The sequence below is a fragment of the Cetorhinus maximus genome, unplaced genomic scaffold (genome assembly GCF_964194155.1).
Source record: "Cetorhinus maximus unplaced genomic scaffold, sCetMax3.hap1.1 HAP1_SCAFFOLD_931, whole genome shotgun sequence".
In the NCBI taxonomy this organism is placed as follows: Eukaryota; Metazoa; Chordata; class Chondrichthyes; order Lamniformes; family Cetorhinidae; genus Cetorhinus; species Cetorhinus maximus.
Genome location: NW_027596873.1, coordinates 30,683 through 45,002, shown reverse-complemented (window position 1 = coordinate 45,002; position 14,320 = coordinate 30,683). Strand labels below are relative to the sequence as shown.

At 55.7% G+C, this 14,320-nt stretch overlaps 1 protein-coding gene across 1 annotated transcript; it reads left to right on the top strand.

The window, feature by feature from the left end:
- Positions 1-468: 468 nt before the first annotated feature.
- LOC144675282 (RNA-binding protein MEX3B-like) lies at positions 469-13,894 on the top strand. The gene is made up of 2 exons (XM_078536142.1): positions 469-967; positions 12,689-13,894. Exons 1-2 carry the CDS (start codon positions 547-549, stop codon positions 13,873-13,875), a joined length of 1,608 nt encoding a protein of 535 aa, XP_078392268.1. The 5' UTR covers positions 469-546; the 3' UTR covers positions 13,876-13,894.
- The last annotated feature ends 426 nt before the right edge of the window (positions 13,895-14,320 follow it).

Here is a 14,320-nt window from a genome sequence, read left to right as displayed (position 1 = left end):
TCCCTCTATCCTTCATTCCCTTCCCTCCATCCCTCTATCCTTCCTTCCCCTCCCTCTATCCTTCCTTCCCCTCCCTTCTTCCCTCTATCCCCTCTCTCCATCCCCTCCCTCCTTCCTTCCCCTTTCTCCTTCCCTTCATCCCTTTTTTCCTCCATCCATCCTGTGTCCTCCCTCTTCCTCCTCCTCCTCCTCCCACTTTCCTCCTCTCTCCTGAGGTAGGTCTTGCCTTCCTCCCCTCCTCTCCCCTCTCCTCCTCTTTCTCCCTCATCTCTTCTTTTCTCTTTGGGCGGCTTTGCTCTCCACTCTTTTTCTCCCCCTGCCCCCCCCATTCCCTCCCCTCTTTCTTTTGAGGTGTTGGGGGGGTTTCCCCTCCCGTCTTCATCCCCCCTGCCTGGGGGTGGGGGGGTGGAGGGGGTGGGGAGCCTGGAGAGAGTGAGTGAGCGAGCGAGCGGAGGAGGCCGTGGGGGTCCAATCCCCAAGGAAGCCGAAAATCTGGGGAGAGGCTGCAAAGGAGAAGGAGGAGGAGGAGGAGGGGGTTTCTGAGCCATGCCTAGCTCCGAGCTGCTGATGGAGAGGAACGGGAGCGTGGAGCTGGGCCGGAGTGGGACCCTGGAGCTGGACGTGGAGATGGAGATGGAGATGGGGCTGGGCGTGGGCCGGATGTTGGAGGAAGAGCAGAGGGCGCTGCAGATCGCCCTGGACCAGTTGTCCATGCTGGGGCTGGGTGAGGAGCAGGAGGGGGCTGAGCTGCTCGAGGACAATGAGGACGACCAGGAGAACGTCAACAACAACAACAACAACACCAGCCATCACCACCAGCAGCCGCACCACAACCACCACCACCACCGGGAAACCTACCTGGCTGCCCTCTACGAGGGGGGCGAGGCCAAGAAGAAGAGCTGCAACACCACCGAGTGCGTCCCGGTGCCCAGTTCCGAGCACGTGGCAGAGATAGTAGGCAGGCAAGGTGAGCTGGACAATGCAGGTGGCGGGGGTGCCATGTTGCTCAAAGTTTCAATCGCGCATCAGATAACTTGTATGAAGTTCTGGAATGTGTGTTCCCCTGTCTGCCCCTCATTCCCAGTTATGCATTGGGAGGGAGGGGTACTGGCTTGTGTTGACTCCCGTCGTTGCGATGTGTGGTAGGCATCTCCGTATAACCCTAACCATGTCGCCGCGCGTCTTCCCGACGTACTTAGGACTCTTCGAAGCAGTGCTATCAGATAAAATCTGACCCCCTGCCGAAGGAGGAGATGTTAGGGACAGGCAACCAAAAGCTTGGCCAAAGAGGTTGGTTTTCAGGAGTGTCCTAAAGGAAGAGAGAGAGAGAGAGAGTTGGAGAGGTTTAGGGAGGGAATTCCAAAGCTTAGGGCCCCCCAGGCAGCTGAAGGCACGGCCGCCAATGGTGGAGCGATGGGAATCGGGGGGGATGCTCAAGAGGCCGGAATTGGAGGAGCGCAGAGATCTCGGAGGCTTGTAGGGGCTGGAGGAGGTTACAGAGATAGGGAGGGGTGTAGGGGGCTGGAGGAGGTTACAGAGATAGGGAGGGGTGTAGGGGTTGGAGGAGGTTACAGAGGTAGGGATGGGGTGTAGGGTGCTGGAGGAGGTTACAGAGATAGGGAGGGGTGTAGGGGCTGGAGGAGGTGACTGAGATAGGGAGGGGTATAGGGGCTGGAAGAGGTTACAGAGATAGGGAGGGGTGTAGGGGCTGGAGGAGTTTACAGAGATAGGGAGGGGTGTAGGGGCTGGAGGATGTTACAGAGATAGGGAGGGTTGTAGGGGCTGGAGGAGGTTACAGAGATAGGGAGGGTTGTAGGGGCTGGAGGAGGTTACAGAGATAGGGAGGGGTGTAGGGGCTGGAGGAGGTTACAGAGAGGGAGGGGTGTAGGGGCTGGAGGAGGTTACAGAGATAGGGAGGGGTGTAGGGGCTGGAGGAGGTTACAGAGATAGGGAGGGGTGTAGGGGCTGGAGGAGGTTACAGAGATAGGGAGGGGTGTAGGGGCTGGAGGAGGTTACAGAGATAGGGAGGGTGTAGGGGCTGGAGGAGGTTACAGAGATAGGGAGGGGTGTAGGGGCTGGAGGAGGTTACAGAGATAGGGAGGGGTGTAGGGGCTGGAGGAGGTTACAGAGATAGGGAGAGGTGTAGGGGCTGGAGGAGGTTACAGAGATAGGGAGGGGTGTAGGGGCTGGAGGAGGTTACAGAGATAGGGAGGGGTGTAGGGGCTGGAGGAGGTTACAGAGATAGGGAGGGGTGTAGGGGCTGGAGGAGGTTACAGAGATAGGGAGGGGTGTAGGGGCTGGAGGAGGTTACAGAGATAGGGAGAGGTGTAGGGGCTGGAGGAGGTTACAGAGATAGGGAGGGGTGTAGGGGCTGGAGGAGGTTACAGAGATAGGGAGGGGTGTAGGGGCTGGAGGAGGTTACAGAGATAGGGAGGGGTGTAGGGGCTGGAGGAGGTTACAGAGATAGGGAGGGGTGTAGGGGCTGGAGGAGGTTACAGAGATAGGGAGGGGGTGAGGAGGGATTTGAAAACGAGGGTGAGAATTTGAAAATGGAGGTGTTGCCGGACCGGGAGCCAGTGTGGGTCAGCGAGCACAGGGGGTGATAGGGGAAACTCTTTCGAGTTATCAACAGTCACAGATTGCAACTCTTTCGAATACAATCACAGTTCTTGGTTTCCGGGAGTGGGATATGAACCCACAACCCTCTGATTCAAAGGCGAGGGTGCGATGAACTGAGCCACAAGGACTCAGTGCGAGTTCGGACACGGGGGCAGCAGAGTTTTGGACGGGCTGAAGTTTGTGGAGGGTGGAAGATGGTTGAACAGCCAGGGGTGCATTGGAATGGTCGAGGGCAGAGCCCGGACCGAGGCTTCAGCAGGAGGAGAGAGCTGGGGCAACGGGAGAGACGAGCGACGAGACAGAGTTGGAAATGGTGATGGAGAGGGGAAGGGGAGGGGGGGCCAGGAACTCCACTCCTAATGGGCCACAGTGTGAACAGTCTGGTTCAGCCTCCCAGTAACCAGCAAGAGGGATGGGGGTTGGCGGTGAAGACCTGAGATAGTGGCTTTGATCCTCCAAGATACTGAGGGGGGCATCAATTGCTCCCACACAATGACGGAGGGCAACAGCTTGGCACAGCCTTTAGTCGAGACGGTGATCTGCCATCATCAGACAGGGGAGATTGTGCATTAAAGTCCCCCCCCTCCAACCCCTGTCTTGTATAGTGGACAGAGAAACCAATTAAATACTCATTATTTAAGCCTCTGTGAAGTGGGTTGTAATGTTCTCTTGGAGTAATGAATGCCAAGGAGCCACCTCTGCCCATGTAGCCCTCCCTCAGTACAGCATAGGGTAAATCACCTTCCTCTCTGGCCTTGCACAGGACATAGAGCCCATTGTGCCGATTCCGGCCCCTTGGCTGTGACCAGCCAACGCTTGGCAAGGCTGTTATGCAAGCTCGGGGCCAGCCAGGTAGATCGCCCATTGCCCACCCATCCCAAAGAGCCATCGGCAGAACAGTGCAGTGCCAGCCTGGTGGGTGGGGTCAGGGCTCGGAGCACGACCGTGAGCCCCACCCGCAACCCGCCCCCAACCCAAACTTTAGCCGTGGCTCGCCTTCTCTCACCTCCGAGCCACTTGGGTCGCAGGTTCGAGTCCCTCAAGTAGCGACTCTCGTATCGTAATCCGGGCCAACATTCCCAGTGCCAGTCCCGAGGGAGTGCTGCACTGTCAGAGGTGCCGTTTTAAAACAGGATTGTTGAACGGGAGGCCCCTGTGCGCCCTCTCGGGTGGATGTAAAAGATCCCAAGGCTGCTATTGGAAGAGGGGGTGGGGAGTGAAGAGTTCGTATCCCAGTATCCTAGCCCAATATTTATTCCTCAGCCAACACCTGTGGAGCAAGTTGTCTGATGGCTGCTGTTTGTGGGATCTTGCTGTGCGCAACATTGGCTGCCGCGTTTCCTACATCACAGCGGTGACTACACTTCCCCAAAAAAAATAAACAAAGGACTTCACTGGCTGTGAAATGCTTTGGGGCACACCCTGAGGCGGGGAAAGGCGCTAGAGAAACACAAGCCCTTTTTTCTGGTTGGGCACTCGGCCTGGGGCTTGCGGGAATGCCCGGGGTCCCGGTCCCGAGCGCTGGCCGGCAAAACTGGCCTGGAGAGGGGCAACGTGGGCATTGAGGACAGGATGGAACGAGCTGTGGGATCACATTTAATCAGAAGCCATTGGGGAGGGGCACCGCTGGGTAGTCAGTGCTCGGGCAATCCTTTCTCCCAACGCAATATCTTCAGAAGCGGCTGCAGCAACAGGAGGAGGCCATTCAGCCCCTCGAGCCTGTCCCGCCATTCAATCAGATCATGGCTTATCTGTATCTCAACTCCATCTGCCCGCCTTGGTTCCATGACCCTTAATCCCCCCTCACCTGAGAAAAACCTATCCACCTCCGTTTGGAAATTTCCAATTGACCCCCTCCCAACCTCAAGAGCTTTTTTTGGGGGGTGTTGGGGAGAGAGTTCCAGATTCCCGCTCCCCTGTGTGTGTGTGTGTGTGAAGTGCTTCCTGACATCCCCCCTGAACGGGCCTGGCTCCGATTTTAAGCTTCTCGACTCCCCACCCCCACCAGAGGAAAGTTTCTCTCTATCGAATCCTTTGATCATCTTAAGCCCCTCGATTCGATCCCCCCGCCTTAATCTTCCACACTCGAGGGAATCCAAGCCGAGTCTGTGTGACCTGCCCTCGGGATTTAACCCTTTCAGCCCCGAGATGGTTCACAGTGTGGACTCTCAGTGCAGCTCTCTGTTATTGTCCCTGCACCCCGCATGGATGGAAAGGAGGACATTAGCCAAAGTTTCTCAGACCCACCACACTGAGAACTGATCCTAGTGTAGAACCATTTTAGTAGAAACATTTTACCCACAATCCAGAGACTTTCAATAACTAAAGTTTGGTATGACACTGTCCCCATCAAACACTCCCAGGACAGGTACAGCACAGGGTTAGATACAGAGTAAAGCTCCCTCTACACCCTCCCCATCAAACACTCCCAGGACAGGTACAGCACGGGGTTAGATACAGAGTAAAGCTCCCTCTACACTGTCCCCATCAAACACTCCCAGGACAGGTACAGCACGGGGTTAGATACAGAGTAAAGCTCCCTCTACACCCTCCCCATCAAACACTCCCAGGACAGGTACAGCACAGGGTTAGATACAGAGTAAAGCTCCCTCTACACCCTCCCCATCAAACACTCCCAGGACAGGTACAGCACGGGGTTAGATACAGAGTAAAGCTCCCTCTACACCGACCCCATCAAACACTCCCAGGACAGGTACAGCACGGGGTTAGATACAGAGTAAAGCTCCCTCTACACTGTCCCCATCAAACACTCCCAGGACAGGTACAGCACGGGGTTAGATACAGAGTAAAGCTGCCTCTACACTGTCCCCATCAAACACTCCCAGGACAGGTACAGCACGGGGTTAGATACAGAGTAAAGCTCCCTCTACACTGTCCCCATCAAACACTCCCAGGACAGGTACAGCACGGGGTTAGATACAGAGTAAAGTTCCCTCTACACTGTCCCCATCAAACACTCCCAGGACAGGTACAGCACGGGGTTAGATACAGAGTAAAGCTCCCTCTACACTGTCCCCATCAAACACTCCCAGGACAGGTACAGCACGGGGTTAGATACAGAGTAAAGTTCCCTCTACACTGTCCCCATCAAACACTCCCAGGACAGGTACAGCACAGGGTTAGATACAGAGTAAAGCTCCCTCTACACTGTCCCCATCAAACACTCCCAGGACAGGTACAGCACGGGGTTAGATACAGAGTAAAGCTCCCTCTACACTCTCCAATACTCTGCTGTGAGTACACACAGTTCTTGATGGACTTCCCGTCTATTCAGTTGACGTTCCCGGGGTTCAGATTGTCCGTGGTCAGGTGCCTGCTCCTCACATCCCGCCGATGACCCGAGCTGTCCCTTTAAGAGCACTGGTGCCAGAACAGCACACTGCAGACGCTGGGAATCTGAAACCTAAACAGAAAATGCTGGCGAGAGCCGGCAGGTCAGGCAGCGTGTGTGGAGCGAGAGCAGCAGGGTTAACATTCCGGGTCTGACAGGAAGGGTCACATCCTGGAAATGTTCACTCAGTTCCTCTCCTCACAGGTGCTGCTGAGTGTTCCTGGCACTGGCTGTGGTTATAGCTTTCAGGGTATGGATGGAGCCCCCTCCGTGGGGGGAGTGGCTCCTAAAGGTCCTGAGGCCAACTAAAGGTGAATTGTGGTGACTGGTTGCTGTCAGTGCAGATGGAGGGGGGGTGGGGTCTAGGTAATGTAAAAGCAGCAGCCTTCTCGTTCCACCACCCTCCCAACCACCACCGGCCACACCAGTCCCATGGTTACAACAAGGATGGAGCCCTGGACCCATCCCAGAGGTTAATCTTTATCAATGCGTCTACAGCAGACCCAGCCGCGAGGTGAGGTCACCCCCACCCTGCGATGGAGAGCCACAGGAATCATTGGCCCAAAGTCCCTCGCTCCTTCCGAGCCAATCATGTCACCCATTACTCAGTGACCGGGTCCCAGTCAACCCCTCATGCCAGACAATCCCCCTGCAAATTGACCCAAAGGTAAACTTACAGTAGCTAAACTTGTTGGTGACGCAAAGGCAGGTAGGAGAGTAAGTGGTGAAGAGGGCTCAAGGAGGGATAGAGATAGGTTAAGTGGTTGGGCAAAGATTTGGCAGATGGGAGTACAACGATGGGAAGATGTGAGCTTGTCCACTTTGGCCGGAGGAATAGAAAAGCGGCAGGTTATTTAAATGGAGAGAGATTGCAGAACTCTGAGGTGCAGAGGGATCTGGGTGTCCTGGTGCATGAATCAGGGGAAGTTAGTATACAGATGCAGCAAGTGATTAGGGAGGTGAATTGAATATTGGTGTTTATTGCAGGGAGAATGGAGTATAAAATTCTGGAGGTTTTACTGCAGTTGTACCAGGTGTGGGTGAGGCCACATCTGGAGTACTGGAGTTTTGGTCTCCTGGCTTAAGCAGGGATATACTTGCATTGGAAACAGTTCGGAGAAGGTTCACTGGGGCTGATTCCTGGGATGAAGGGGGGTTTGTCTTATGAGGAAAGGTTGGGCCCTGAACCCATTGGAGTTTAGAAGAATGAGAGGTGACCTTATTGAAACATATAAGATCCTGAGGGGGGGGTTTGACAGGGTGGATGCTGGGAGGATGTTTCCCCCCCGCCTCGTGGGGGAATCTAGAACAAGGACGGGGGGGGCACGGTTCAGAATAAGGGGTCTCCCATTGAAGACGGAGATGAGGAGGAATTTCTCCTCTCCAGAGGGTGGTCAGTCTGTGGAATTCTCTCCCTCCCCCACCCCAGAGAGCAGTGGGGGCCGGGTCACTGAATATATTCAAGGCCGAGTTAGAGAGATTTCTGATCGACCGGGGGGTCAAGGGTTAAGGAGGGGGACAGGCAGGAAAGTGGAGTTGAGACCACAACCAGATCAGCCACGATCCTATAGAATGGAGCAGGATGGAAGGGCCGAATGGCCTCCTCCTGATCCTAATCCTTGTTAGTGGGACAGACATTCTGAAAGCTTTTGATCGGAGTCCGCCTTGCCCCTCTCTGCCACAACACCTCCAATCTTGCGCCCCTGATTCCCACTCGTTGCTCCCCTCCACCTCCCCCCCACCTCGACCCACGCCTGCCGCTCCCGGGGTTTCTACGATGTCAGCTACCTTACCCCACCCTGCAAGGGTTAAACCACGAGGAGAGACTAGGGTTGTATTCCCTGGAATTTTAGAAGGTTAAGATCAAAGTTTTCAAGATATTTCGGGGAACTGATAGGGTCGAGAGAGAGAGAGAAACTATTCCCGCTGGTCGGGGAGTCTGGGAACCGGGGGTGGGGGGTTACAGAGTCTAAAAATTCGAGCCAGACCTTTCCGGGAGTGAAATTGGGAAACACTTGGTCACACAAAGGGTGAGAGAAGTTTGGAACTCTCTTCCACAAACGGCGATCGATGCTGGGATCGATTAAATTTCAATCCCAGATTGAGAGATTTTTGTTATTCAAAGGTATTAAGGGACACGGGGTGAAGGCGATGGGTCACAGATCAGTCACTGAGTTGGGGGAACAGGATTGAGGGGGCCGAATGGCCTCTTCCTGTTCCTCGCTGTGGCGTCCCGTTTCAGTCTGGGCGTCTTGTTGAGTGAAAGGAGTGGTGTGACGGTGGGGAGATGTGCCTTCCTGCTGCCAGTGTGGTGGCGTTGCAAATGCCGCCTGTCCCATTAGCACAACCGCACCTCGCGCCAACCTCCCCTCGTGCTAAAAGATCCACACCTTGTGAAGCCGTCTTCTGTAGGGCAGCCGTGACACAGTCTATTTCCCCCCCACCCCTGTCGGGAGTCTGGCATTCACACACGAGTTGGCCTCGGTCGGGAAGCTGGTGGGAGAACTCCCTGGATTTTCTCCAAAACGGGGCACTTCAGGGAGCGGTAGAATCCTAGAACGGTTACAGCGCAGGAGGAGACCATTGCTTCTTTTGCCAATCGCCTTAAATCTGGGCCCTCTGGTTCTCGAACCTTCCACCAACGGGAACAGTTTCTCTCTGTCTGCTCTGTCCGGACCCCTTGTGATTTTGAACGCCTCTTATCGAATTACCTTCTCTGCTCTAAGGAGAACAATCCCAGCTTCTCCAGTCTCTCCACATGAACGGAGTCCCTCATCCCTGGTCTTGTTTTGGGTAAATCTCCCTCTCCAAGGCCCTTGACGTCCTTCCTAAAGCGCGGCGCCCAGAATTGGACTCACTGCTCCAGCCGAGGCCCAACCAGTGTTTTTCATAAAGTTTCCTGTTGCCTCAGCCAATCAGAGTCGGCTTGCCAACCAATCGGCGCCCCTTTTTCACCTGCAGTATAAATTGTTGTGAGAGTTTCAAGCTTGGTGTTCTTGTGTTTGTTCCTGACAAGCGCAAGAGGATTAACTGCACCAACGTGTCCCTCTTTCCAGCAATATTCAAGTTCTGTTCTACCAAGAGATGGATCTTTAAAAGTTTAGCACGTCTAAAACAGTTTTTCCAATGTGTCCTGCCACCTTTGACAATTTGTGCACATATACCTCCCTGGTCTCTCTAAATCCTGCACCCGCTTTTTAAGTGGTACCATTCACTTTGTATGGTCGCTCCTCAATCTTCCTATCAAATATCGCTCCATACTCCTCCGAAATAAAATGCCATCTGCCACATGTTGACCCATGTCCTCCTGAAGTTTGCAACGGTGCTTCTCAGTGTCGTCCAGTTTTGTGTTCTCAGCAAACTTTGAAACTTTCCCCCACCATGTCCAGGTCACTAACACATGTTAAACAGAGCGTGTACCAATTCCCGGGGTATATTACTGTAAACCCCCCCCCTCCCCCCCCCCCCCCCCCACCCCCAACAACCCCCACCCCCCGATCTGAAAATCAGCCATTCGCCACAACTCTGGCCTTTCTGTCTGTTAAACCAAGTTTAGATCCACTGTCCCTTAAACCCCACGAGCTTTAATCTCGCTGACAAGACACAGCTTGGTCAAAGTCCTTTCGAAAGTCCATGTACACGGCATCCACCACGCCACAACTCGTGGACTCTTCTGCGTTACCTCCTCTAGGAGCTCAGGCGGGGCACGGTTTTCCGTGAATAAATCCACGCGTGACCTTTGTGAGCGTGTACCTTTCCGAGTGCAAATTCATTTGGTCGCCTCTCCCAAGGCATCCCCATCAAGGGGCTGAATGGCCTCTCGATGCCGGCTTTATCCCACACCCCCCTTTTTTTTTTCTGGAACAGGGATGTGACGTTGGCAGTCTTCCAAACACCCGGCACTATCCCAGCGTCAGAAATTGTGGCCACAGTTGGCACCTCAATTTCCCTCGAGTCATCTCAGGTCCATCCCATCAGGAGCAGGAGGCCGCCCTGCTTTGAGCACTGCTAACCCTTTTAAGTACCTCCTCTTCTTCGATTCTGTCTCAGTCACTGGACTTCAGATCGCGAGATTGGTGGCTACGTACGCCCATCCCCCATCGACCTAAATTTATACCAGTGTTATACAGTGACAGGCCCGTCCCCACCAGTACTGTACCCCAGTGTTATACAGTGACAGACCCGTCCCCACCAGTACTGTACCCCAGTGTTATACAGTCACAGACCTGTCCCCACCAGTACTGTACCCCAGTGTTATACAGTGACAGACCTGTCCCCACCAGTACTGTACCCCAGTGTGATACAGTGACAGACCTGTCCCCACCAGTACTGTACCCCAGTGTTATACAGTGACAGACCTGTCCCCACCAGTACTGTACCCCAGTGTTATACAGTGACAGACCTGTCCCCACCAATACTGAACCACAATGTTATACAGTGACAGTCCACCATTACTATGCCCCAGTGCTATATAGTGACAGACCTGTCCCCAACTGCACTGTACCCCAGTGTTATATAGTGACAAACCTGTCCATCTCAGTGCCTTGTTGGTATTAACCATAAACACCCATCTTAGTTCCTTCCTTATGTTTATTTCCCCTCATGGCCCTCACCCCTCCTTATCTCTGTAACCTCCTCCAGCCCCTACACCCCTCCCTATTTGTGTAACCTCCCCCAGCCCCTACACCCCTCCCTATCTCTGTAACCTCCTCCAGCCCCTACACCCCTCCCTATCCCTGTAACCTTCTCCAGCCCCTACACCCCTCCCTATCCCTGTAACCTTCTCCAGTCCCTACACCCCTCCCTATCTCTGTAACCTCCTCCAGCCCCTACACCCCTCCCTATCTCTGTAACCTCTTCCAGCTCCTACAACCCTCCGAGATCTCTGCGCTCCTCCAATTCTGGCCTCTTGACCATCCCCCGATTCCCATCGCTATTCCCTCCCTAAATATCTCGCGCTCTCTCTCTCTCTCTCTCTCCTCCTTTAAGACGCTCCTTAAAACTGACCTCTTTGACCGAGCTTTTGTTTGCCTGTCCCGAATATCTCCTCATGGGGCTCAGGGTAAGATTCTGTTTGATATCGCTGTTGTGAAGCACCCTGGGATGTTTCACTAAGTTAAAGGTGCTATATAAATGCAGGTTGCTGTTGCTAGTCCATGAAGTTGGAACATTCCGGGCCCCAGTAGGCCTCTCAGCCATGTGAGAAGGTACAGCACACCTCCTAACACCATATCCTGCAGTTTGTGTATGACTTGGCATGTCGTCGACTGGTATTTGATCTCCCGGCATTCCCAGGATTATAGAATGTTTACAGAAGGAGGCTGTTTGGCCCATCCTGTCTGTACCGGCTCTCCGAAGGAGCAACTCACCTGGTCGTCTCCTCCCCATAACCCGGCACGTCCTCCCTTTTCCGATAATAATCTACCGTTCCCTTTCGAAAGCCTCCACCACACTCTCGGGCAGCGCATTCCAGACCGTAACCACTCGCTGTGTGAAAGAGTTTCCCCTCGTGTCTCCATCGCTTCTTTTACCAATCACCTTAAATCTGGGTCCCCCTCGTTCTTGATCCTTCACCCAACGGGAACAGTTTCTCCCTATCAACTCTGTCCAGACCCCTCGTGATTTTGAACACCTCGATCAAATCTCCTCTCAACCTTCTCTTCTCCAAGGAAAACCCTCCCAACCTCTCCAACCTGTCCACGTAACTGAAGTTCCTCATCCCTGGAACCATTCTCTTGAATCTTTCCTTCACTCTCTCCAGTGCCTTCACATCCTTCTTGAATTACAGTACTGGAGTTTAGGAGAATGAGAGGGGATCGCATATAAAACTCTTGACAGGGATGGACAGACTGGATGCAGGGATGATGTTTCCTCTGGGCTGGGGTGGAGGGTCTAGAACAAGGGGTCACAATCTCAGGATACGGGGTGGACCATTTAGGACTGAGATGAGGAGAAACTTCCTCACCCAGAGGGTGGTGAACCTGTGGAATTCTCTACCACAGAGGCTGTGGGGGCCAGGTCACTGAATATATTTAAGAAGGAAATAGAGATTTCTAGACTCTAAAGGCGTCTGGGGGTATGGGGAGAGAGCGGGAGTACGGCGTTGAGATAGAGGATCAGCCATGATCATATTGAATGATGGAGCAGGCTCCATAAGACATAGGAGCAGAAATTAGGCCATTCGGCCCATCGAGTCTGCTCCGCCATTCAATCATGGCTGATAAGTTTCTCAACCCTATTCTCCCGCCTTCTCCATGTAACCTTTGATCCCCTTACCAATCAAGAACCTATCTATCTCGGTCTTCAATACACTCAATGACCTGGCCTCCACAGCCTTCTGTGGCAATGAATTCCATAGATTCACCAACTCTCTGGCTAAAGAAGTTTCTCCTCATTTCTGTTCTAAAAGGTCTTCCCTTTACTCTGAGGCTGTGCCCTTGGCTCGAGGGGCCGAATGGCCTCCTCCTCCTAGTTTCTATGGTTCTAAGCCCAGAACTGGCTGCAATAGTTCGGCTGAGACCCAACCAGACTTTGGTACAGGTTTAACATAACCTCTCTCTTGTACTCTATGGTCTTTGTTGAGGGTGGAGGAGAGTGTGGAGGGCGGTTGAGGGTGGAGGGCGGAGGAGGGTTGCCAGGCTGTGTGTCTTGGAAGCTTGAACCGCCCCGGTAACCCCGGCTTATACCCTTTCCTTTCTCTGTCACCGCCGGTTGCAGGATGCAAGATCAAAGCCTTGCGGGCCAAGACCAACACCTACATCAAGACCCCGGTCCGGGGGGAGGAGCCGGTCTTCGTGGTGACGGGGAGGCGGGAGGACGTGGCCATGGCGCGCCGCGAGATCATCTCCGCCGCCGAGCACTTCTCGCTGATCCGGGCCTCGCGCAACAAGGACGGCGCGGTGAACGGCGCCGTGCCCATCCCGCCCAACCTACCGGGCCAGACCACCATCCAGGTGCGGGTCCCCTACCGGGTGGTGGGGCTGGTGGTGGGGCCCAAGGGGGCCACCATCAAGCGCATCCAGCAGCAGACCCACACCTACATCGTCACGCCGAGCCGCGACAAGGAGCCGGTCTTCGAGGTGACTGGCATGCCGGCCAACGTGGACCGGGCCCGCGAGGAGATCGAGGCCCACATCGCCATGCGGACGGGCGGCCTGGTGGAGCTCAACGACGAGAACGACTTCCACTGCAACGGCGTGGACGCTGGCTTCGGCGCCCGCCAGCACAAGGCCTGGACCAAGCCGGCCCTGCCCGCCGGCCGCAAGCCCCTCTCCAGCTTCCGTAGCAACGGCTCGGCCGCCCCCCCGGACTACTTCTACGGCAACGTCAAGCTGGCCGAGCACCACGCCCCCTTCGGCAACGGGGCGGCCTACGCTGAGCCGTACTTCGGGGCCGACGGCCGCGAGCTGCCGGCGGCCGGCCTGGAGCCCGCCGCCCACCTCTGGACTCACCAGGACCTGGCCAGCCCCGCCCTGGGGGGCCTGGCGTCGCCCGCCCAGCGCCGCTCCAGCAGCGCTGGCGGCATCCCGCCCCTCCCCCACCTCTCGCCCACCCTCCCGGACGGCGGCGGCGTTGGCGTCGGCATCGCCGGCGGCGGCATCCTCCCGGCTCACTCCATCGCCCGCCGGGTGCACAGCGACCCGCTGCAGGCCAACCCCCGGGGGGGCAACCCCCCGCCCAGCGGCAGCACCTCCCCGGCCGGCGGCGCGCCTCCCGGCGCTGCCCGGCACGCCGCCAGCCGCGAGTGCCAGGTCTGCTTCGAGAGCGAGGTGACCGCCGCCCTGGTGCCATGCGGGCACAACCTCTTCTGCATGGAGTGCGCCAACCGTATCTGCCAACGGAACAACCCCCATTGCCCCGCCTGCCTCACCACCGTCACCCAAGCCATCCGGATATTTTCCTGATCCCCCACCCCACCCACCCCCCACCGTCCCCCCACCCTCCCCCCTCCCCCCTCCCCCCCTTCACTCCGGAATCATTACTTTTCTGTCATGCGTCAGATTGGACACCGGGGTTGGGGGGGGTTTGGGGAGTGGGGGCAAATTGGTTGAGGTTTTAATTTCGGACTGACTGGAATGAGTGAGAGGGAGTTGGGGGGTGGGGGGGTCGCGTCCCCTTCTCCTTCATCGTTTCCCGCCCATCGCTCCCCCTTCTCCCCCCACCCCCACCTTCCCAACACCCGCCAGCCCCCCATACCCACCCACCCAAGCCCCCCCCCCTTACCCATCCCCCCACCAACCTCTGTACTTGAGCCCATTTTCTTCCCCCGTGTGTTAACCAACACAGACGTCCGTGCGTTGGCGGGAAAGACTTGACGGACCCCTCACCACCCCCCCACCCAACCCAACC

What these genes read in the sequence shown, in the direction of transcription:
- LOC144675282 (XM_078536142.1), top strand. Translation starts at nt 547, where the DNA reads ATGCCTAGCTCCGAGCTGCTGATGGAGAGGAACGGGAGCGTGGAGCTG. An exon ending in AGAGATAGTAGGCAGGCAAG is followed by an intron (nt 968 to 12,688) that starts GTGAGCTGGACA and finishes CGCCGGTTGCAG; the next exon opens with GATGCAAGATCAAAGCCTTG.